This window comes from Nylanderia fulva, unplaced genomic scaffold (assembly GCF_048542155.1).
Source record: "Nylanderia fulva isolate GAGA-0341 unplaced genomic scaffold, ASM4854215v1 Scaffold52, whole genome shotgun sequence".
NCBI classification, from domain to species: Eukaryota; Metazoa; Arthropoda; class Insecta; order Hymenoptera; family Formicidae; genus Nylanderia; species Nylanderia fulva.
In genome coordinates, this window is record NW_028190610.1 from 621,220 (window position 1) to 648,779 (window position 27,560).

The following is a 27,560-nucleotide window of genomic DNA, read 5'->3' on the forward strand; positions in this document are numbered from 1 at the left end:
ACACGGGACGAAAAACAATCGGCGATTTTAGAACTTGACGTTCGCGTTGTATGCAGGTCGGGCCCGCATGAATGCACCGCGCGCGCACGTGCACCCCGATGCAACGTCCGCGCGCGACCACAAACGCGCGCATTCGACGTGAGATATCTCGATAATTAATCGACGTGCGCGCGGGGGCGGCACGCGTGTGCGCGTGTACGTATTAAACACGTGCGCGCACCGCGCGGATCGATGTGCGTTCATCCATCTCGCTCGCTCGTATGTATATACACTCTTCTCTTCGCGTACGGAACAATTGCGTATTATAACCATGAAATAGCGTATCCGAATTTCATTCGAGAACATCCCGATGCCATCTCATGTTGCTAATTACACAATCGTATACGCATGATGAATCTATATATATATATATATGAGGAATATATTATTCATCCCAGAAGGGATCGCTGTTGCGGAAAGCATCTGCGAAAATTCGTAAGCGTAAACAAACTTTAGATGTAAATTCGATTAAATATATATGTGTACGTACATTTTTCATCTCTCTTTTATTTATTTTTCTAATTTTTACCTGCGTAAATATGCAATGAAATCTGAAACGCGAACTTTGCAAACTGGAAATGTGGAATCGATATGTAAAATAAATCAAGTTATACAGAATCCTTCAATTAAACACAGCAAGGTAATATTAAATTAATATTATTTTAATTTTGATATTTGCTTTCTAAGGAGATTCTAAGCTAACCTAAGTTTCAGTCTTGTTTTACCGACAAAATATGTGAGGTTAGATTCAGCTATAAATCTATTTAATGGCTATACGGATTGTTTTCTATTTGAAAATTCTAAGAATTCATAATTCTGCAACCTAGATATATAAAACTATACAGATTAATAAATCTTTTTCCTGTACAAATTAAAGTATTAATATTAACAAATGTGGAAGCGCTCGTATAATTTCAGGTAAATAGATTTATAGTTTATCTAACCTCACATTTTGTCGATAAAACAGGACTAAAACTCAAGAACGTTTAGGATCACCTTGAAATATACAAAATAATATAAAAAAATACCGTCGAATGTTTCCAAATCGATGGAAGGCAAAAGAGCTTTTATTACACTCGAAATAAGGATAAATTTCCAACAATTTTTTTTTAAACCTTTTAAACTGTAAACGCTGAACATAATTCAATGGAGCGTGTTCAACCAAATGCCAGATACACACGTGCGAACGATTGTGCAAAATTTTCCGAAAATACGGCCTCTGTGTCGCGCAATTTTACATACATACGAAATGACAAGTACGAATGTTACGTGTGAAATAACGCGCGCGATTTGTTTCATCGTCGAAAATAAATTAAAATCGCAACCTTTCTCTCCGGACTGTTATGCGGGATTACGCGAAACTGTCATTTGCCCCTTTCCTCCCACGATTAAAAAATTCAATCGGAGAGGACGAACTTTTAAACGTGGCGTGACGCTATTTTCCACTCGATTTATAAATTGCGAGACCGGAGAAACGGGAGATCCCGCGTTATACGTGATCGTTTGCCAATTCCAATAAGACTCGGCAACTGGATTTTCATAAAAAAAAAAAAATAATAAAAATAAAAAAAGTTCGGTTCCGCCCGCGGCGGCAATCGCGCTACATCCGGGTTCATGGAAAAATGTGAGGAAAAAAAAACGAACGGGCGAATAATTTTAGTGGAACTTTCAGGTTATCCCGAAATATACGAAATTCTACGGCTGTGCTCGTTATTTGACAAACGAAAGGAAAAAAGAAAAAAGAAAGAGATACACCACTCTTGAAACAAAAAATATAGCTTGTGTACCTTGTTTATATATTTTATATATAGTAGCAGACTTAGAAAAAACAAATTGTTTAAATTCTTTAAGTTTTAAAGTTCAGACCTTTTTACAGATATGTGGATGACATTTTTGTTATTTTACCTAACTCTAAAATAAATGAAATTTTAAGTACATTTAATAACTATCATATAAACGGTTAAAATTTGCGCATGAAATAGAGACTAATTCTTCTATTAATTTTTTGAATTCCACAGTTATTCGCAATGGGAATGAATTGACAACTAATTGGTTTAGAAAATCTACGTGCTCTGGCAGATACATTAATTTTCTTTTATGCACTAGAGTGAAGGAACATGCTAGCAATATTAAATTACATGAGTCTAATCATTCGGTTGTAAGTAAACACAGATTTGATTTTGGACATGATTTTAATTGGAAATCACCGACCATTTTGCACTATGAAAAACATGTAAGAAAGAGAGAGATTGCTGAAATGTTCTTCATAAAGAAGCATGATAATACTGTTAACTTACAGAAAGACACTGAGAATTTGACAAATATTTACGACAAGATAATAAAGATTGTTTAGTGGTGCGTTTCAAACTCAGTCGTTGACGAAACATCATGGAGATGAGACGTGTTCCTCTTTTAACTATTAATTTTAAATAAGATCGGTTTTATGTTGCGTTAATCGCATTTTAATTGATGGGTATGTTCGTCGTTATAATTTAATATTTAAATATGTTCTTGTATGTTACAACATTGTTAAAAACTATTGTAAAATATTGTGTTATAGAATTCTCACTTGATAAGGACCACAACCAAATGATCGAAACGTCGTGAATTTATTGAATAAAATTGCTAGTTACATTGTAAAAAAATATGTAATATATTACACAAAAATATGTAAAATTACATAAATAATAAGTGTAAAATTACACGATAAATAATAGAAATGTTTACCTTTTCATTATTTATCATGTAATTTTACATTTATTATTTATGTAATTTTACATATTTTTAATGTAATTTTACATATCTTTTTTACAGTGTACGTCGAAATTAATTTTTGTAAGTTTATTTTCACCACTAGCATCCAATATTAATTTTGATTAATTTTATATATTTTTTTTCATCATTTTAAAGCTCTTAAAAATTTAAAAAATTAAGTTTCTTTCACTATTTCTAAAATAGGATCAAATATCCCTGGAATTCATCGTTATTTGAATATTACTCGTTATTTGACAAACAAAGGGAAAAAAAGAGATAAATTGTACATCTCTTGAAACAAAAAAATATATATGTCTTATATTATGATTATTTTTGTCATTTTAAAAATTGAAAAAATTAAGTTTCGTCCACTATTTTTAAAATATGACCTAATATCCCGAAATACGAAATTCTTCAATTACTCGTTATTTGATGAAGCAAAGAGAAAAAAAAGAGAAATAAATCGTATCACTCTTTAAATAAAAAAAAAGTATCTTATATTATTTTTTTTCATCATTAGTTCTTCAAAATTAAAAAATGAAGTTTCTTCTCCTATTTCTAATTCACTCGTATTTTTAATGAATTATCGAGATATGACATTTTTGTACCGAAATTATGCATAAATACTCCAAAATAAATGTTGAAAAAATAAAGAAAGGAGTCTCCCTCTTATAATTTGTCTCTTGTCTTTTTTTCTGAATTCTGGAGATCCTGCTGGACAAATATTTATTTATTTCGAACGATTCATTACGTATGCCTCGATGTGTGCACAAATTTGGCTCCCGGTGTTTCTGTCTCGGCTTCCCTCTTGGACAAATATTTGCTCTGCACGAGAGAAACAGTACGGATACTTAAAGTATGCAAAGCAACGCGCTTTATTTCCCACACGCCCGCACATGTGGATGATACATTAGACTTGATAATGCGTATGTAAGGAGTCCCACGCGACCTGGTCCGCCGCATTACGGTCGATGTTTCCATTAACGTATATATAGTATAGTATATATGCGCTCGCCCACACGATAAAATTGTATCAAGCGTTCCACGTGACACGAAATTTGCGCTACACGTGATACGCAAGTGTATGTTAATGCCGGAGTTTAAGTATTCTAATGTCTAAATTCCAGATTCCAGATATGCAAACGCTGTCTAAAATGTATTGTGTTGCACACATGAGACAACACTGACGAGTCTAGGAGAGAAATGTATAAAAGAAAATGTAAAGTAGTATTACATAAAAAGATGTAAAATTACATAAATATTACATGTAAAATTACATACGTGTAACTTACGTATGTAATTTACACTTCTTATTTATGTATACATTTTCATTATATCGTGTAATTTTACACTCATTATTCATGTAATTTTACATATTTTTATGTAATACTTTACATTTTTTACGATGTGTATGCATGTATTATTGAAAAAGCCTAGGAGAGAAATATTTGTCTCTCACTGTAAAAAAATGTAAAGTATTAGATATATAAAAATGTGTAAAATTACATTAAATAATAAATATAAAATTACACGATATATAATAAAAATGTGTATACATGTTACACTTATTATTTATGTATACATTTTTATTACATGCATATCTCGTGTAATTTTACACTTATTATTTATGTAATTTTACATATTTTTATGTAAAACTTTACATTTTTTTAGTGTATATGTATGTATTATTGAAAAAGTCTATAGAAGAAATGTTTATGGCACTGTAAAAAAATGTAAAGTATTACATAAAAGTATGTAAAATGTACATTTACATTTTTTATTATGTATCATGTAATTTTATTATTTATGTAATTTTATGGTACATATTTTTATGTAATACTTATTTTTTTACAGCATGTATGTGTGTGTTATTGTGAAAGCAAAGGTGCTAAAAAGACACTTGGATTTTGGCAGCCGATTATAATAAACATGAAGTGTCGGAATCGTTAATCTTATTTTCGACCATCTATCTCTATTGTCATAAATCATATTCCTACAGATTATTATTTATTTTAAGCGGATTTTGAGGTATACAAGTTCCATAAACGTGTCAGGCATTAACAGAAATAAATCATAAATGCGTTTTAGGTAGCGAGAAAAATCAATCATTACTAATTTCCATTCGAAATTCGCATCTCATAAATAATTATTTTACCGCGTTGAATTATAATTAATTTATATATTCATAAAATAATATTTTTCCATATAATTTATTAATTGCAAAGTTTTATAATTCACTCCAAGAATAATGTTCTTATAAAAAAAAATATTGTGTTTCATTAAGAATAAATTATAAATTATAAATTATAAATATATAAATATAATTATATATAAAATATATTAACATAAATAAATTAATATAAATATAAATAATGAACATAAATATTTTATATAAATAAAATTATGCATAAATAAATATATATATATATATATATATATATATATATAAAATAAATATATATAAATATGTAAATACAATATATTAAGTATATAATTATAATATTTTACAAACTTATATTTATTTATAATCTCATCCAACTTTATCCAACAATTAATTCAGAATTCAGTCAAATATTTATCCTTGAATTTATTATAGCGACCATTCCGTCCGTGACAAATGGCGCGGAGAGATTTAGGCCGAATAGTCGTGCGGAGTAATTTTCCAAGCGATTCGACGTGCAGCATCCGCAAATAAAACGCGGCAGCGTGACAAGGGGTAGAAGAGAGAAGAGACAAACCTCATGAAATCGTCAAGCCGGATAAAGTTTTGCGCCGGCTAAAGTTCTCTGTCGTCAGCGGCTCGCGGAAATAAAGTCTCGTAATTAACGCGGATGAAAGTAGGACCGAGGCAGTAAATCTGTCAGGCCTCGAGGGAGGAGAGGGTAGGAGTAGAGTAACACTTCGGAGTTTTTTACGGGCAACGTCGACGAAACGATGGCCTCGAGGAGGAAGTGTAAGAGCGTCGTGAAACGACAGAGAAATAGCGTCGCTTCGAAAATTTACAATGGCTCGATGTTCGCGCGAGCATATCATAATTTCAGTTTAACAGCATTATAGAGAAATTTAAAAAAAAAAAACATATTATATTTTTATTTAATATATAATTTAATATAAAAAAATCATATATTATATAAAAATAAAAAAATTAATATAGGAATTTGAAAAAATATATATCACAAATTTAAAGAATATATTAATTTCTTATATTATATTTTTATTTAATATCATTCAATATAAAAAAATCATACATTAAAAAAAATTAATATAAAAAATAATTTAATATAAGAATAAATTTGAAAAAATATATATCATTTATTTCCTTTACCGCATTATTTTTAATTAACCATTACACGAAAATAAATAATTCTCTCGCGAAAGAAAAAAAACTCCCATTTTTTTTTTTGACATTTTTCTATGAGAGCGAAAAATCTGATTCTCGCGAGAAAACAAGATTGCGCGAGATTGATTATCGTCCGTTCGCGATTTGACATTTCGCACGTGCGCGCGTGTGTGCGCGTATGAAGAACAGCATACGTGCAAATGGGCGATAATAAATGAACGATCGACCGATGACTTTCCGATGCGTTTCGAGCCATCGGAGCCATTTGAACCGGAGTCGTACAACCGCTGTGGCAGGCATAACATTATCGCTACCGATAATGAGGGACGATAATCGAGTCTCGTCGCTCAGGGCTGCTGGCAAACACATTATTGTCGCGATTAAAACAGACCGCGAATCATTCGGAGATCTCCACTCCCAGGGACAATGCCGCGCGCGTGTGTTTGCTCCCTTTGCAATGTTCATTTTCATCACGCGCGCGTCCGACACGTCGATCTAATCGCGGATTTTTGCAATTATAAAAACAGACAAGATTCCATCGGTTCCTTCCTTGCGTGTCTGAAAAAAATTTTCAAGTTTTCGATGTAGCCTCTTTTTAGGAATTTTTTTACTGATAATTACTGTGTTTAAAAAATTATTAAGTATTTATGAACAAGAACGTATGTGAAAGAAATAACGAGAAGATAAAATGAATTACTCATAGAGTGCATTTTTGTTTACTTTAAAAAAATAATGTATTTAAAATTAAAGTGTTTTTTTTTATTCTCTTAATAATTTTTATTAATGTATTAGATACATAAAAATAATGATGATAAAATCTATGAGGTATAATTCGTTAAAAGTAACTGCATTGAGAAAATTATAATTAATTTAGACTGCATTATCGAAATTTACAAAAAATTCAATACAACGAGAATATATTTATTTATGCATTTTTCGTGAAAGAAAATGAGAAGAAAAAAAAGTTACTCCTACAAATAATAAATTTTGAACAAGAAAAAATAATGTTAATTTTATTTTTTTTTTAGTTGTTAGATTAGCAGAAGAATCTTGCAAACCTGAAAATTCTGATTTTGATGAAACTTTACACGCACATATAGGAAGAATGAAGAAATAAATTTAGAAATTTTCAGTTGTTGCACTAAATGATTCTAAGGGATGAAATCATCCCTCATATAATATTTTGAAAAATAATCAAGATATGAAAAAATGTTTTCTACAAAAGTTTCATGATAAAAATACCTCTATTAAACCACATTAATAAAATTTTGAAAAATACTTTTTTCTAACAAATTTAAGAAATTTTTAAGAATTTTAAGAAAATAAAAAAACAAAAAATTACTCCTACAAATAATAGATTTCGAACAAGAAGAGATAACGTTAATTTTTTTTAATTGTTAGATTAACAGATAAACCTTGCAAACCCGAAAATCCTGATTTTAAAGAAACTTTACACGCACATATAGAAGGGATGAAGAAATTTTCAGTTGCTGCACAAAATGATTCTAAGGGATGAAATCACCCCTCATATATATTTTGAAAAATAATCAAGATATGAAAAAATGTTTTGTACAAAAGTTTCATGATAAAAATACCTCTATTTAACCACATTAATAAAATTGTGAAAAATACTTTTTTCTAAAAATTTTAAAAAATAATTTTCAAAATTTTATTAATGTAATTAAATAGATATATCTTTACCACGAAACTTTTGTATAAAACACTTTTTGATATCTATTTATCCCCCTACATAAATGTAAAATTCTGAAAATCAGACTACTCGGATTTGCGAGATACCCTTGTAAGCGTCTCGCAACAAGAGAGAGAATATAACACGTAAATTGCATAATACTTCTCCACACATATCGTTCTGTCCATCTACGTTACAACAATACTTGGTGATTTGCATGAGAAAAGACGCGGCGATCGCGAAGGAACGTCATCGCGCGGCGGACAAAGAGCCGCTTATTAATTAAAATCTCTCCTTTAGCGGCGGTAAAATCGCTTTCATAATGACAGAGTGGCGATAATGATCGTCGCTCTCGACGCGCGGCATTCGTGTGTGGCGTGCGGATAATTTGATCGATTTATCTACGGCGTTGTCCCTGCGATATTACGGGCGCGATATAACACAACCGATGACACGAAAACAGCGGAAGCAGCTCGATCATGCGAATTAGGCGCCGGCGATAATCGCGCGCGAACCCGCATTAACATATGCATATATATATATATATTATAGCCGAGTGAAATTTCCGTAACTTCCCGGGAATTTAATTTAATATAAATCGAGAATGTGCCGATTTTGACATCTCCACTCTTTGATATATGTCGGCCGGTATATACATAAATTATATACGCACATTATTATAATCGAAGCATATAATTTTAACGTTGTAATTTTCTATTTGCTATTTTCGCGGAGATTGTTGCGTCGAAATTTCATACCAAATATAATAATTTTATATATCAATATTTTATATACATGCAATATTTGTCTTATAGCAAAAATTATATATTTAATTATATTTTAAATTATGTCAAAAAAGTTATTTTCACTGCGTTTGAAAAAATTTGAGGGAATCTTATATATTTCTATTAAAAATTAAATAGATTAAATATTTTTATGTGGAAATTGTTGTATCAAAAAATCTTAATTCAAAAATATAATTTTTATATATATATAATTTTCTATATTTATTTTATGACAAAAATTAATTATTTAAATATTTTGAAAAATTATCTTCATATTTGAAAAAGATTGTTATAATAACAATAATAAATAAATAAAATATATATGAGTATTTTATATGTATCAATATTTTATACAAAATATACAATATTTTATACATAATATTATTATTTTATTTTATATAAATATAAATTTTATACAAATATAAATTTATCTACTATAAATATAAAATCTACTATCACGATTTAAGAAAATCTTATATTTCTTTAATTGAAAATTAAATATACTAAATCTTCTTATGCAGAAATTGTTGTGATCAAAATTTTATTTCAAATATAATTATTTTATACATATAGAAATATTTTTATATATTTAACTTACAGCAAAATTTATACATATAAACTATTGAAAAAAAAATATTAAGACTACTACGGTTGAAAAAAATTCAGGGAATCTTATTTCTATTAAAAATTAAATGTGATTGAATGTTAAACATAATTTATACCTCAGACTGCCTTGCATAAGTAGAGTTGGAGGGTCCTTAATAGGCAGAGAAGGAGACATAGACGGAACGTTTATTATGCTCCACGATATTAGTCCCTTCCCGAGCAACGAGAATTGTACATTAATTAAGCAGTAATTGGAGAGGGAAGTCAAGATGGAAGCGAATGTTCATTATAGTTGCGCGTGCAAAGGAGAGAAAATTAAAAATAAAATATTCTATTTGCAAAATAAAATTCTTCAACACATATTAATCCTCGATCATCATACACAAGCTGTACCAATTAAATATTTCCGCATTCCATTCTTATGAATTTTAACAATAAAATCATAATTCCGAAAAAATTAAATATCGCAAAATTTAACTCTTCCGCGCAAAAAACGCACCGCGTACAATATTTCCGGATATGTTTTATAATTTAGTTACGCTTCGCGGTTTCATCCCGACTGAAAACAAAATCACGGGCCGTTGTATTTATTTTCTTCGATAAATACGGTACAGATAAATATTAATACCGCGCGATCCCATCAATATCGCGCATAAACTATCCTAAGCTAACTTAAGTTTTAGTCCTGTTTTATCGACAAAATGTGAGGTTAGATAAACTATAAACCTATTTAATGGCTATACGGATTGTTTTTTACCTGAAATTAAAGCACTTCCACGTTTGTTAATATAAATACTTTAATTTCTACAGGAAAAATATTTATAAATAGATTAATAGTTTATAATCAATAGATTTATAGTTTATCTAACCTCACATTTTGTCGATAAAACAGGACTGAAACTCAAGGACGTTTAGAATCTCCCTAACTAGAATGAGAAAAGCATTTTTCGAGAAGAAAAATCGAGAAAAATGTTTCACGCGCTATCAAATATGTATCATCGCGCAAAAGGAAAAAAGTGCGCGCGCGCGATAAAGCAAGATTTTTAATAAATGATCGATTTTGCACCGGCGCGGCGCGGCGCGGCGAAATTGCGAAAAACGCTCGCGCGCATGGAACAATTACATCACGACGCGTAATGAAGTCGCATAAGTTACAATCAAGCACTTTGCAAAAGCCGGCGCTTTTTCGACCGGTTGTTATATAGTTAGTTATCGCACTAGAGAATTTACTCCCGCGTCCGCGGCAGATGAAATTTATATCCGGTTAACGTGGTTAATTCTACCCCTTTCATATATATATATATATATATATATATATATGATATATATATATATATATATGATATATATATATATATATATATATATATATATATATATACGTGCGCTGATTTTATATTGCAACGAACGATTTTTCGTTCGCGACCGCGAACTGCACGTGATGTATTATCTACGGTGAAATTCGCGTATTTTTTTTTTCAACGTATTGAACTCTTGGGAGGCCTGGCGCAAAATAGATTGGATAAATCGCAAAAAAAATCGCTGTGCTTATTCCGCAGATTTACAATTCGCGCGGGAAAAAATATGCACCACGTAAAGAGAACCGAAATAAAGAGGAGAATCGATAAATAATTCAAACATAAAATGTATTTCGATACATATACATTATTTACATAATTTAATGCATTTTTTCGATATATTATTTATATAATATTTCTGTTATTTCAACCTTTTATATCAACCAAGTTTTTATAAGATTCTATATAATTATTTTGTTTCCCATATATTTAATATTTTATTTATACAATTTTTATATTTTTTATAAGCTATTTTCCACTATACGCAAAAATTATAGAATAGTTTATCGAATGATATGCTGATTCCATACAGGGATTTGATCCTGTACATTTTAAACAGAGTACAAAAAAGAGATAGACATAGAAATTATAAAACAAAATACATACATAATTTAGCATCACCGGATGAATGAGAAAAAAAAAAAAATACATGAAGCACAAAAGATGAAGCATCCTTGATCCTCTTTTCCATTTTCAGTAGAAACGGATCAAGCAAAACCTAGAGAGAGAACGACGAGCGTAAACGCTTACTCGTTAGACTCGACGGAAGGAAATATTTCCCTGGCGGAAGTAACGAAATTATCCCGCCGATGATTAAATGCGCTTAATCGCCGGCAAACTTAGCATACTAATAATTCCCAAAGGAAGAACCTACCCTTATATATATATATACCTTATCTCTGCGAGGCTAGTCGATAAAGTAACAACGAAGATAAAAGCAAATACACGAAGGAGATAAAGAGCGATGATTACTTACTACACCATCCTCCCTTTTTTCCGTCTCTTTCTCCCTTGACAGTCACTTACCTGAAACAACAAAGAGTAATGAAATTAGATTTTCAATTATCCGCTCGCGCGATCAGATTAATTAAGCGCAAAAAAAGGAAGGAGGAAAACGAGAAAACAATCTCTCTCGCTCTACCGCTAATTAGTCAATGGGGTTTGTGAGAAACTGGGCTAAAATTCACAATTGCCTTCTGTCTCGCTCCTCTTCTTCCCATTCCTCGTCCAATGGCTACGCAATTACATTAGGCGCCATTGTCTGAGCGAAATACCGTATCGTTGGTTGTGTAGACTCTGGAATGCAACCAGGGAATGAGGCGAATCGCCTCGTTTACAACCTAATTATTGCGAGATGTACACGATATATGATGCATTGCAGGTGCAACGTAACAATTAGCATAGGTCTGCCAATATCATTTCAATTTTTTATTTTTTTTACAGATGATAATAAGAGGCCAGAATATTATATTCGAAATTTCTGAATTTGAGCATTCTTGTAGGATTTTTTTATCAGAAGAAGAATGTCACAAACCTTAATAAAAAATTCTAACACTAACCTAAAAAATCTAATATAACTCATTTCTAATTAAATAAAAATTAAATATACACTGCAGGTGCAACGTAACAATTAGCATAGATCTGCCAATATCATTTCAATTTTTTTTTTTTTTACAGATGATAATAAGAGGCCAGAATTTGAGCATTCTTGTAGGATTTTTTTATCAGATGAATAATGTCACAAACCTCAATAAAAAAATTCTAATTCTAATCTAAAAAAAATTCTAACCTAACCCTACCCCAAAAATTCTAACCTAGCCTAACCCTAACCCAAAAATTCTAACCTAACAAAAATTCTAATCTAACCTAACTCATTTCTGATTAAATAAAAATATAAAAGTGATCTCTTATCAAAAAATTTAGAAATCTCGATATATATTTTTAAAAAATTAAAATTTTTAAACAAATAATTATAAATAATAATAATTATAAATATAATAATTGTAATAATTATAATTATAAATATTTTCTAGATAAAAAAATCTATTAAACACATCTGTCATATTGAGGGGTCCCAGAAATAACATTCTCCTTCGGTCCCTCTATAAATTATATAGATTTCGTAAATTAAAATCCGACTCGAGCAAATATAATAATTTGGTAATGTAAACATAGGTAAGCGAACAACTTAATTTCAGAGACGAGAGTTGTTCCACTGAATTTTTTAGAAGAAATAAAAAAAATGAGAAAGAAAAAAAGCGTGACAATTTAAAAGAATATCTGAACGTGAGTACGTGAGTTTAAAGAGAAGAGCCTTTCAGCAGCGTAATAGCTCATTTCCGATACAAACTCCGCTGTAAACGGTAAGCGTATTCGAAGTATTCTGTCTGGCCGAGAGTAGGATAAATAGCAGTTTTTCCATTAACTTCGGACTTTGCAATCTAGATTTGCGTGGCGGCAGCCTCAAAGCTTACGGAAAATGATAAGCAACTGAGGGGGCAGAGAGGGAGGGGACTACATAGAAAATTCAACTTCCGTACCGTTTAGCGTTGCAAGAGACCCGATAAGATGCATCTGTATCCTGCGTTTCGTATGCATATAACAAAATCGTATGTACGCCAGATGCACCAAAAGTCATTTTATTTTAGATAAAAGCCGCATAAGAGAGAATAAAACAATTTATTGTAATAATTAAAAATAATAACATCGTTATTAAATCATAAAAAATATAAATAATAACGTCTTGCAGAATTAAAAGAGAGAGAGAGAAATTCACACAAAATCACAATATAACTTTAATTTTATTAGCAAATAAAAAAATAATAATAAATCAAAATAAAAATAAATAAAAAGGCTTTGATATATAAAAAAGTTATGTACAAAATAAGTACAAAAAAATAATTTTGTTCCTTCCTAGCCCTTTTCATATATAAATTTATATTTATAAAATAAAAGTTATTTACAAATTATAATTTAATTTCAGTTTCCGAGGTAAATATTATTTAATGTAAAAAGTTGGGAAATTTTTTGACAGAGAACTGCGATTAATTAAATTAAATTCTAAATTAATGACCCGGAAGAGAGGAAGAGACAGGAAGAGAGGATATAACGCAGCGCATACAATAGGAAGTTTCGAAGCTTAATCTAATGATTATGCAGTTTCGGCTTTTTGTCGCGCAAATCGCGTTTGGAAGAGTGCATTGTTAGAAGTTACGCTAACTCGGTGAGAGGTACAAAGTATAATATCCCCCTACACTTGACTAATGCATCTCCACACGCAGATTGAATTTCTGCTTTTTACTACTTCTTTTTCTTTTTTTTTTTGACAGTTGAATTGTGAAACCTAAAGGATTTATTCGCGCGAAAAAAAAATATAGATATCGGATTTATAAAATACACCAAACAAAATTTTTATTCCAAAATATATATTCAGTGCGCTTTTCTCTTTCTTCTTCTTCCCTCTTTTATTCAGTAAATGTTTTACTGAATATTTTGCAAGATATTTTACAATTGTCAAAAAAATGTCAACTTCAAATCTTTGTAACTCTTACTCAAGTACTTAATGAAAAAATGTTTTATTATAGCGTTTTGGAAAATTCTCGAGGTAAGTTACAAGAATATGCAATGAAAAATAGGGAGTTCCATTTAAAACAATTAAGTTGACCTTGAAATGACCTCTAGGTCAAAGTCAAGGTCACCGTCAAATGCCTTATTTTCGGAGATAATTGACCGTTGCTAAACTTTTGAACCACCCTATATATGAAAAAAAAAAAAAATGAAAAATAATGAATAACGAACGGTTGAACTAATAAATGGTTGTTGGAGGAATCATCAAATTAGCAATAGTCTGTTGCAATGATCGGACGTAAATACCCTGCTGGATTGTGTTGGTTAATTGGGAAAATAATGAGCGAACGCGCGCTGATTACAACTCTTTCCATGTTGTTTATATCTTTTTCCGCCCGATTAAACGGCTCGTCACGCCTGACCGTTCGCCAAACTTCCGTTATGAGGGAACGAAAGGAAACTCCAATAACGGAGAAAAGTTGTGGAATTGTGTAAGACCAAAAGGCGAGACGAATTAACGCTCTACGTTACGCGAAAACGTCCGGACATGCGTTTTTGCTCCACGATTACTTTAACTGTTTCGATTTAAAGTTCGTCCCTTAAGGGCTTTCGCTAACAATCCACGTTAAAGTCCCCGATTCTTATCAGCAGTGTCTACCTGAAGGCTGGTCTGCCTTGTAATAGCCACAATTTTTAAGGCATTTACTAATAATCCGACAAAAGAGTCATCAACGGAATCAGCTTCCAAGTGGCGACAAATTGTAATAATAAAAAAAATAATGCAATAATAAAAAATTAGCCGAACACATCGAACGATCTTTTCGCCGAGCGCAAGCACATCTTAATCAAATTTAATTATCAAATTGTATATGTCAACACAAGAAAAAATATATACAAATAATAAATATTAATAATTTATATATGTAAAGGTTTATTATTTATATAATTGATTAATAAATTTAATAATTAATATTAATATATTATAGCATTACGATTTTATATAAATTATTATTTTATTATTATAATTTTATTAATGTATTTTTACTATTATACATGTTTTATTTTTGATCCTATATTGTAAAACAATAAAAATATAATAATAAGAATGAGATGACCTTGAAAATGTCACCTTGACTTTGGAAATAAAACTAGCAAAAGAAATCCAATACCTCATGTCATTTTAAGTTACATTACAGCTCAATAAGTCGTTTTAAAATTGCTAAGGTATAATTCTTCGCTATCGAAGAAGTTCATTAGAATGTAAATAATTCACAAACTTAACAATTTGACCTTATTTTGTCCATAATACGTTGTTTAGCTATTTGATCAGTAAATTTATCAGTTTATCTTCTGCCTGATAGAATGAATCATTATTATGTATATTATAATATGAAAAAGATAAATGTTGTTCAAGTATTTGGCCAAAATGGACAAACAAAATAATTCAGATAATCCAAATGATCAGAATAAAGTGAGCAAAATGAACAAAATAATAGACACGATCAAAATGATCAAAATGAATAAATGATTATAGTAATCGAAACAATTAAGTTGATCAAAACCGATCAAAACGATTGATCAAAGTAATAAATCAAAATAATAAAAATAATCAATACAACTAAAATAATGAAATTGGTCGAAATGTCAAGGTAATCAAAATAATCAAAATTATCAAAACGCGATGAAAACAATCAACATGTAATCAAAATAATCAAGTGGTCGAAATGAGCAAAATAAAGCAAGCGAATTGATCGGAACAAGCAAAACGATTCAAATAATAAATATTAATATAATCAAAATAATCGAATGATTATTTTGGTCAAATTTTTGACTTTCTAAATTATCTGTATTTCCATATTAATTAACTTACGCGGCTGTGTACATTTCATGTTTATGCAAATACGGTTACACAATTATACCAAATTGATACTCTACGTTATTATTATATGCGCTCACTCTTACTTTTATTAAATTTTTCATATATATTGCGCGCACCTGTCAGTAAATAAATACAAATACCTCGAGAAATACATATTCCAAGGCAAAACGAATTACTGTGTACCATCCATTACAATCTCTCTCTGCTAGACAAATAAAGAACCGCATGGCTGTGTTTTTCAGCGAATATACAGCTACATCAGAATTTAATCAAACCGGGATTTTTACCCGGATTTACAATTTTTTTGCAAGATCTATCAAACGTGTCAATGCTGCGTGTACACGTAAAAATAAACTCGATCGATTATTATGACGAAACGTTTAGATCGACTAGCGGAAAACTTTTCAGCGCCGAGTTGCAAATTACAGATTCAACAGGCGAATGCGATAATTAGGGGACAATAAGTTTCCACCGCGTTCACCGACTTTATCCCGCATACACAACCACCATAATCCGATGTGCGTAATCAGCCAATGTCACCTCTTACGTAAGAGCCATTATTGCGCGATGCGCGCGTGCTTACGCAACGCGTCGTGTGTTACATTGTGTCGCGACGACAAATGCGTCGTTTCATCGGGCAAGAACTGCCATGTTGTTGAGTTTACAATCCTTCACCTATTTGCGCGAGATGACGAAATTATTTCGCAGAGATCTACCCGCAGGATCGACCGATTTTCTGCTATTAAAGGAATGCTGCCATTGTTCTGCTTTACCGACTTTAAGTTAGGTTAGGTTCACTTTTTATTGAATATACAAATTGCAAATGAAGATTATTGACAATTTCATGAAATTTTGAAATATTAGATGCAGTTTCTCTCCAAACAACATTAAAATTCCAAAAAAAATCAATTTTAAATAAAACAATTAAAAATAATATGCTGCATCCAACTAAAATCATGTTGAAATAGAATAATCTCCGACAAAATAAACTGATTTTACTCACGGGAAGTGTAATAAAATACAGTTAGACCGCATAGATTTCCCGAAGAATGCCAAAAAAGTATTCGAAGAGTGTTAAGGGAATACTGCCGTAATTATGTTTTACCGACTTTAAATTAGATTAGGTTCACCTTTTATTGAATGTACATAGATTTAAAAATCCTCCACAACGAAAGTACTAATAATAATGAATGAGAAGCGCTGTCCGACAACTAATTTTTGCTACTTTATGCCTCGACATCGATTCCGCACGCAAATATACATACATAATTAATTCAAATACGAATCTTTTGATACAAGCTTTTAATCTCATTTTTATTACTTTTGCATTATTCTTTCATGTCATCTCTATTGGGAGCGCCATATTTTGTGCACAAATAAACTGTAGAACTTTTGTATTAAATAAGTATTTTTATGAGCTGATGCAAGAGATCGATAAAAAACTGTAATTATATTATTTATATTGTTTTTTATACGAAATTACAGCGCTCCCTGTTCATTATTATCAGTACTTTAATTGTGGAGAAGGATTTTTCAATTTGTAGCCAATAAAAAGAAAAGCCCTTGAACTCAAAGTCGGTAAAACAGTCATGGTCAGCATCGCCTTAATATGTATTAAACAAATTTTAGTTGATTAAAATTTGTGAATATTTAATTTAATCAATTGATTCTTCATTCAATTAATTTGGATTAAGAGAAAATATATATATTTTTTTGAATAATTTATAAAAAAATTATTTATAATTTATTAATGTGCACTCGCAATTAATATGTTCATCAAATTTTGTGAATAATTAATAAATTTTGTGAATTAATTATTCTTTAATCGATTAATTTGGATTCTTAAGAAAAAATATATATATATATATTACATATAGTTTTGTCAAATTTATTTATTATTTATTAATGTGCATTTGCAATTAGTACGAATATATATAACTGAATTTTAGTTAATCTGCAACTTCATCCACTAAGATTGATTTATATATACATATAATACAACATATAATATGTAGAAATATATGTAATATGTGTTGCATACATAATATATGAAAATATATATAATATGTATATTTATTTAAATATAATATGTATATTTTCTCTTAATCCGAATTAATTAATTAAAGAATAATTAATAAAATTTGTAAAAATTTCATTTTTTACTAACTCTCCACAACTAAAATTGTCAATTAAATTATTCATTAAGCCTTTCAACCGAGTCCTCGCGTAATTGCTGATCAATAAATTTATTAAAGGATGTATCCCGCTAATTAAAAACTAATGTTGAAATGAAAGCACGAGAAAGTTACAGTGGAAAGGCATTAACAGACCGTGTATGGGGAAACTGAAAATAAAATCTGTGAGAATTAATTCGTTATCGTGCACATTGTAACTTGAAAGTTATGCTGATCACATGCTGATGCATTTGCGATGGCGCAAGGTGCGCGCATAAATATGTGCAAATTACGCGTACGAATGAATCGTATAACGTATATGCAAATGCAACACGTTTGACGTGTGCAATATGCAAAAGACATGTCCCTCCTGCATATATTTTAAATAAACATACGCGTAAAAAAATTTCAACTTAAATCTTAAACTTCATATATAATGCAAAGAATCGTAATATTGCACTCCAATATTTTCCGTTTATTTTTCACTGCATATATTTTTATATCACAATTTTAAGCTCGCAGATTTTCTTACAGATTTTTAGGAAAAAATGTTTATTATAAAAAAAATATTTTACCAAGATTAATAAACATATTATACATAAAATATTAAATTAAAGCTCAAAAAAGCTTTTCTTACAGGTTAAAAAATAAGTTTAGTATCGAAAAAAGTATCAGATAATAAACTTTAATAGAATAAATAAAAAATCCTATAACATAATAAAGATTACATAAATAAAATATGATAAAATATAAAATCATAAATAGCTTTTTTACATATAAAAAAAAGTATCAAATATTTTAATAGAATAAATAAAAAAAATGTTTTCCCTTCGTTTCGCAGTCAAATTGACGGAGCATCGTTGCTCTCATTTTTTATCAGCAGCACAATATCAATTCTCGTGACGCGCGTTTACGTAATGCCTTCTTGCGGCTATTGCCGCTGATGCGACTGCTTATGAATAATGCACAAACATCGGCCCCCGTTGACGATTTCAGTAACACGGGGCGAAAAGCTCGCGCAAGCTCAGTCTCTTGGTCGCGCGCGAACACGTTTCTTATCTAAGGGCGGACTTCGCCGCGAAATACGAAACATTTATTCCGCCGATTATGCGGCGGCGGTGAAAGATAACAGCCCGGGCTGCGCCAGACAAACGGATGGACGAGGGAGACGTTATCTGCACCCCGTTATGCAAAGCAACGTCTATGGAGTTATGCCCTCTCTCCTTTCTCCAGTTCTTTTCCCTGAGCTTGGTGAACTTCCGGTTTCTAAGGTGAAGCGATCGACGCTGAGTTCGCTCAATTGACAGGAAGTCATTTGACAGTTGGAATTTTATGAATAATAAAATATATAAAAATTTGTATATTTATTGTATTATGTATTATATTTATCATATTTATTTTTTTTTTATTTATTATTATATATTATATACTTACGTATTTTTTATATTTATTTTTATTATACGTATATTTGTATATTTTTATTTGTCAATCAATGAGATTTGGAACTGAATTAAAAATATTCGCTACAAACATGTAGCAAAGAATGTTAAAGATATTAACTGCAAAGTAAAGAGAATTAAGAATCAATGTTATAAATAAATGTTAATAATGAGAGAAATATGTATTTTATATATAAACTCAACATTCATTTTGATTTAAAACAAGAATATTAAATATATATTATATTAAATATGTATTATATTAATAAATTAATATTACATTAAATATATATATATATATATATATATATATATATATAATATTGATGCAAAATTAATTTTCTCAAATCTTCCTTAAGCACTAAAAAAATTTGTTAACTTGACTAAATCTTTCAACTAAATATTATTTTGTTAATTAAACGTAAAAAATATTTAAATTAGATATAATATATTAAATCTAACAAAACGTATATTTGACTTAAATACTAATATATATTCAATTAACAAAATAATAATTTAGTTGAAACGTTTAGTGGAAACAAATGTCATTTCTCTTGTTTCTCTTTCTTCCTCTCTATCTTTGTTCATATAAAAAAATTTTTTAAATATTTTACAACAACAAACTCGACAAAATCCTCGTAATATTATTACAAAGTGCAACGAGGGAATGCAAGATGCGCCGAAAATTTCTTTCCGACATATCGGAGAGCCGGCACGCTATGATATACGTATATAAAAATCATTTCTATCCTCCGCGAAGGTAGAAAACTCATTTGAAAAATCGCGCATCGAATGAGTGTGTTTCCGAACAAATAAATAACAAATTTCACAAATTTATCGCGCTTCGATAAACCTGCACGGATCGCGGTTATATAAAGAGAGAGAGAAGAGAATAAAAAGAGAGAACGCAGAGTGCACGTTTTTTTTATTTAGGAAGATGAAGTCATTGAGCGTGTATCGGCGAATAATAGGGCGATATCGGATTGTCAAGCTGATTGGAATATGAAAATGTGTATCTAAAATTATTTCTGCAAATTTAGGCAAACTGCCAAAACTGTCGTCGACTGTTTCCATATATGTTCAGAGGACGCTAATTCAAATATTTTAAATAATTAATTGATTCAACAGGGAAAGCGAGATAGAGAAAGAGAATAATTAATCTTGGATATTAATTATAAGCATTAATAGAGTAATAATCTATTAAAATGAGTATTAATAGTACTAATAATTATAATATTTGCGTATTGCATAAATATAGACAGATGTAGTATTAATAAACATATGTACGAGTATATTATAATGATAAGTACAAACAGTTGTGGATCATTTCAATTTCGGGCAAAATTCTATCTTTAATTTTAATCAATTTGAAACAATGTCATATTATTTGCAAGAGAATATTTTTGTATTTTTTTCAAATAAATTTGTAGTCGATATCACAGATAATAATTTTCCTCTTCATGCATCTAGTCTCTCGCTCTAACATAAAAATTTTAATTCCAATTAATTGCGTATTAAATCAAGATAAATCGTCAAAAGAGCAATTATCCGCCAAAATAGCCTTTTAATGAGCAAATTTGCTTACTGACAAAATTTCATGTCTCTCCTCTTTCACGATAAAACGACAATTAAAGAAAAGAAATTAATAATTAAACGAAATTGCAACTGTTCGTCCTACATTAACATACATAAATTAAAAACTATAAATCAATTTTGATTTAAAAATACAATCAAAGAAACAACTCGATCCACTTTTATTCTGTCATATTAGCTCGACTTTTAAAAAAAAAACATAATTAATATTATCATGCAATTTCGTAATATTATTAATGGAGGAGCTTATCAGAAAGCGGGGAGGGAGTTGAAAATATACCGGCTTGTTTCAGCGCACTCAATTCCATTTAATGTAGCTAAATAGAGATTGCTGCTGTCGCTTTCAGACCTCTCAATTATGCACAGTGCACCAGCAATGCTATATTTTGAATACATAAAATGCATCACGTTAATGTATATCACCTCTCTACGCTTTATATGTGCGGGATTTCCGAAAAGATTTTCACGTATAAAAGTGAACCGCATAAAGAGAGAAAGAAACAAAAAGCGCGTATTTGCTTGGAAATATATTTTAATTCGCTAGTTAATATTCCTCCACACGTTTGACGTTCCTTTACGTTTCCTCGCCTTTGATAAAATGCAGATTTCTTCCCTGCAAAAGGGTTTAAGGTGATTCTAAACGCTAGTTGAGTTTCAGTCCTGGTTTATCAACAAAATATAAGGTTCGATTCAACTATAAATTTATTTATTGGCTATCTAGATTGTTTATTACCTGAAATTATAACGCGGTTTAATAATATTAATACTTTAAACGTGGAAAAGGATTTATCAATCTGTATAGTCAATGTATCAATCAAAATAAAAATTTAAAAAATCAAAATATTTTGATTAGCTGTTTTACCGATCGAAAAGTGAGGTTAGCGGAGGTTAGTCAATCAAAATATTTTGATTAGCTGTTTTATCAATTGAAAAACGAGATTAGATTCGACTATAAATCTATTTATTGGCTGTACAGATTGTTCATTACTTAACATTATAAGCTAACGCGGTTTAGTAATATTAATAATTTAACTGTAGAAAAGGATTTATCAATCTCTATAGTCAATCAAAATATAAATTTAAAAAATCAAAATATTTTGATCAGCTCTGTTTTACCAATCGAAAAGTGAGATTAGATTCGACTATAAATCTATTTATTGGCTATACAGATTGTTCATTATAAGCTAACGCGGTTTAGTAATATTAATAATTTAACTGTGGAAAAGGATTTATCAATCTGTATAGTCAATCAAAATATTTTGATTAGCTGTTTTATCAATTGAAAAACGAGATTAGATTCGACTATAAACCTATTTATTAGCTATACAAATTTATTACCTGAAATTATAAGCTAACGCGATTTAGTAATATTAATAATTTAACTGTAGAAAAGGATTTATCAATCTCTATAGTTAATCAAAATATAAATTTAAAAAATCAAAATATTTTTATCTTTTTTTATTTATATTTTGATTGACTATACAGATTAATAAATCCTTTACCACAATTAAAGTATTAAAATTAACAAATGTGGAAGCGCTCTAATTTCAGGTAAAAAACAATCCGTATAATTACCAATAAATAGATTTATAGTTGAATCTAACCTCACATTTTGTCGATAAAACAGGACTGAAACTCAACTGCGTTTAGAATCCCCTTAATATCCCTCCAGAAGGAGGAAGGCTGGATGAATAAAAGAGAGAGTAGGAAATTCTTATTAATTGCACGTTAAATCTCGTAGATATGAATCGCATCGCTGAAGAAGAAAGAGGGTAAAGAGGGGGGAAAAAGCCATTATTTCGCGCGCGCGCATTCGAATGATGTCAAATTATTCCTAAAGAAGGAAACATTAATGCCGCTCCCATTACGAAGAAGAGATCCCGTAATTGACATATCTCACAACGTCGTAATAAGTAAACGTACAATGCCGACTTGAAGTGCCGTCAAATTAAATCCGATTCATTTTAAATTGCAAACGGATAATTCACCCCGTAATCAAGTAATATTATAATTCAATCGTTATATAATTCCGTTATTCGACATAACAATAATAATACTAATGGTGAACATTTATCATAAAAAGATTAAAATAACAAAACAAATTCATGGATAAATGATAAAATGTTTTTCATTTTGATTTATTATTATTATTATTATTATAATTCTGTTTTCCATAAAATAATAAAAAACAATTGAAAGATAAATTATAAAATGTCTTTATTTTGATTTATTTCTATTATTATAATTTTGTCATTTGATACAATAATATTACTAATCATGTAAACATTCGTAATAAAAAATAATTTTAAAAATTAATTAAATATTAGCAATAGTGAACATTCAGAAAAAAAATAATTCTAAAATTATAAAAAAATATGAAAAATTAAATTATAAAATGTCTATTTTGATTTATTTGTATAAATTAATGAAAAAAAAAAAATTATTAAAGTAATTTTAAAAAATTATAAAATCAAATTTAAAAAAAATATAAAATGTCCTGATTTAACAGTTATTTAAAAAAGGGGATCTCGCTGGCATTTGAAAAATACCATATTAAATGTTGTACAAATAAACGCGTGCGAGGGATTTTTAAGTGTCCTCGGATATGAATTTCCTCGCGCGTGGCACGTGAAAATAGTACATTTCTCGGTCCGTGAGCTTCCTCTCTGTCTCGCTTTCTCTCTGCCGAGCCCCTTCGGGAAGATAGAGGAAGAAACGCAATTTTCGCGTCGAGCATTCTTCTCTATCTTTAATACTCAGCGCAGGAGAGATAGCTCGGAACACACCGATGCCACCGTATATAGTCTACGAGGATTGCGGCAAGAGAGAGAAAGAGGAAAAGAGAGTATGCGCCTCTCTCGGGAAGATTATCGTTAAAACCTGTCGAGGAGCGTTGAGGGCAACCGAAGGGAAAAATAAACCAGGACGTATCAAAGAGCCGGATGGTGCAGCGCAAGGGTGCATCGCTAGGGAAGGAAGAGAGGGAGAATACGCTGCAGCTATACTAGGGTCGTTTTATTTCATGCTCCGTTTCGCGCGGAAAATTACAACGGTGCTCGCGATTCCCTTTGAGAATGCATTTTAAACGGCTCAGAACGAACCGCAAATGACACTCGCGACTGTACTTTCCATCCTGTAACCTTCCTTCTCTACCCCTTCTGCCGTTTACATCAGCCTCCTCTTAGATTCGGTCTCACCTTTTCTCATAATACTCTTTCTCTTCTGGACGCAAACCGCGTGTTTTCTCAACATCTCCCTCTCATCCCTCTCTTTTTCTTATACTCGTTTGTACAATATATATATATATATATATATATATATATATATATTTACACAAGATAAACATATGCAAACTAGAAAAAAAAATTATCCTTTTTCATAGATTATATCCTGCGATGAATTTAGCATCATCGAGATTGTCGCTTTAAAAAAAAATTCAAAGTACTACTTACTGCAAAAGTAATAAAAAAATATTAGCTATATTTTACTCCTATGTTACATCTGAAACTTGTGTGTGTCTAAATTTTAATTAATAATATAATAATTTAACGAGGAAATTCTTGACTAAATTATATCTCAAAAATATTAATTCTTGTAACTAAAATTTTATTATAACTAAATTTCGTGCACAACATATCTAAAAAAATTTAGCTATGGTACTTGAAATTTAATTGTCTAAAATTCAGTTTATAGTAACTAATATTTTTTATTATATAGTAATTTAACGAGGAAATCCTTAACTAAATTATATGTATCTTAAAAATATTAATTATCGTAACTCAAATTTAATTTAATTAAATTTCGTACACAACATGAAAAAATTTAGCTATAATAACTATATAATTTTATATATTTTTTCTGATCTAATATAATAATTTAATAAATCCTTTACCACAATTAAAATATTAATATTAACAAATGTGGAAGCGCTCTAATTTCAAATAAAAAACAATCCGTATAGTCAATAAATGGATTTATAGTTGAATCTAACCTCACATTTTGTCGATAAAACAGGACTGAAACTCAACTGCGTTTTAGGATCCCCTTAATATCCTTCCTGATCAATCCTTTACCACAACTAAAGTATTATTACCACAATTAAGTAATATTAACAAATGTGGAAGCGCTCTAATTTCAGGTAAAAACAATCCGTATAGCCAATAAATAGATTTATAGTTGAATCTAGCCTCACATTTTGTCGATAAAACAGGACTGAAACTCAACTGCGTTTAGGATTCCCTTAATATCCTTCCAGAAGGAAGAAGGCAGGATGAATAATTGTATGATAACTATATATTTTTTATAATCTAATATAATAATAATTTTGCTATCTAATTTTATTAGTTTATATTCTTTTTTCAGTGTATTTGCTAACTGTATAATCGCGTAACGTAGAATATTAATTCTTAATTATTTTAATGAAATGCTGCATCGGTTTTGAAAAAAAAAAATAGCGCGATCGACTCCGGTGGCTAATCGTTTTTCAGTTTGTTTCGCGAGAGTTGCGCGCTTTTGCTAAAAGCTATCCGCATTTATATTAAACGCTAACAAATCCGCGCGCATTCACAGCGCGATTATGACGTTTACGGAGATTTTCCATTAACGTAGTACACCGCGCAATTCGACTGGATAATGAAATTAATTCTACGTTACGTTCCGCAAAAGAGTTGCTCGCTCGTGCGGAATATAATTACGTATCGTTTTAATTATACATTCCCGCAAATCCTTTTGCACGTTCGTTCGCCTGTAAAACCGTAATCTACGTAGTCGGAAAATTTTACGTAGAAGAATATCGCGTTAAACGAATATCTTTTTTGTTAACAATAACTCTGAATTCATTACATATGCAGAAACGCGCATATATAATCGCGAATCAAAAAAAAAAATTTAATAATTCGTAAACGTTTGAGGTAACGTTTTGAGGTATGTTCGATTAAATTTCTGTTAATAAGAAAACATTTTTTATCTTCTCGATTAAAGATCCGTCGACGACAAATAAAATTTTTAATTCGCGTGTCACGCGTTTAAAATTTTTCTAAATAACTGCGAAAAAATTTAAGAGATAATTCTTTGTTAAAAATAAAAGGGAGTTTTTCATATAAATTTATAAATATGTTTATAATTTATTGCTAAAAATTATACTCTTCCAAAGGAAAAGGGAAAATTAGTTTTTATTTTTTTATTTTTATAATCAAATTTTGGACAAACTAAAAGAATGAAATTTGATGGACTTTGTACCAGTAAAAAGAATATTAATTAATATTTTTTAATCCTCTTGTATCGTTATATGGGGATGAAACTAGCATCTTCTATTCAATTTTTTATTAAAACTTCTTAACAGATCGGAATATGAGCATCTAAAAATATGTATTAGAAAGCTTGATTCCTTTAAAAACTTTTGTATTTCTTGTATTTTTGTCGTAGAATCAATAATTTAAAAAAAATTGAATACATCATTATGCACTTAAATGGCATATGGATTTTAAATTATATGAAATTTAATTTTAGAATAAATAAAAATAAGCAAAATAAAATTATAGTAAATGTTGGGAAAAATTAAACAATAACAAAACTTAAGAAATATTTAAAAATCGAATATTCATCTCTAAAAATATGCATTAAAAAGCTTGATTCCTTTAAAAACTTTTGTATTTCTTTTATTTTTGTCGTAGAATCAATAATTAAAAAAAAATTGAATACATTATTATGCACTTAAATGGCATATGGATTTTAAATTATGAGAAATTTAATTTTAGAATAAATAAAAATAAGCAAAATAAAATTATAGTAAATGTTGGGAAAAATTAAACAATAACAAAACTTAAGAAATATTTAAAAATCTAATATTTATCTCCCCCTGTATAATTCATTCCTCATAAAGGGATATATATATATAATTGTATATAAAATTGTATGTTTATTTAATTTTCGACAAAAAATCATTAAAAATTTTTCACACTTATTTAGAATCACTCTATACATATATATAACAAATCTGCAGTAGACTTCGAACGGAATCTCATTTTTCAAATTTATAATGTCAGTGTCTGTAACAAGATTTCGAATAATGCGCAATAAATATAAATTAATTCAAATAAATTCACAATAAATAAAAATCAATAATTATCAGAACTTAACTAATATAAACTAAAATAAAAAATTATATTTAAAAAATTCCTCAATTTTCGACAAAAAAATTATCTAAAATTTTTCGCACTTGTTTAGAATCACACACATATACACGGTGGCATTTGCGTTCTCGAGCGCAACTGTCACGAACAGGGGGATCATTTATCGCGAAAGTGTGCACGTATTTACATACATACATGTCCGCGT

At 29.7% G+C, this 27,560-nt stretch overlaps 1 protein-coding gene across 1 annotated transcript in view; it reads right to left on the reverse strand.

Moving 5' to 3' along the window:
* Positions 1 to 11,512: 11,512 nt before the first annotated feature.
* The window catches only part of LOC114941375 (uncharacterized), a 253,570-nt gene continuing 237,522 nt past the window's right edge, over positions 11,513 to 27,560 (reverse strand). The window contains exon 5 of the mRNA XM_029316355.2: positions 11,513 to 11,598. Coding sequence (XP_029172188.2) covers positions 11,591 to 11,598 — 8 coding nt within the window. The 3' untranslated portion in view covers positions 11,513 to 11,590. The remainder of the gene's footprint in view (positions 11,599 to 27,560) is intronic.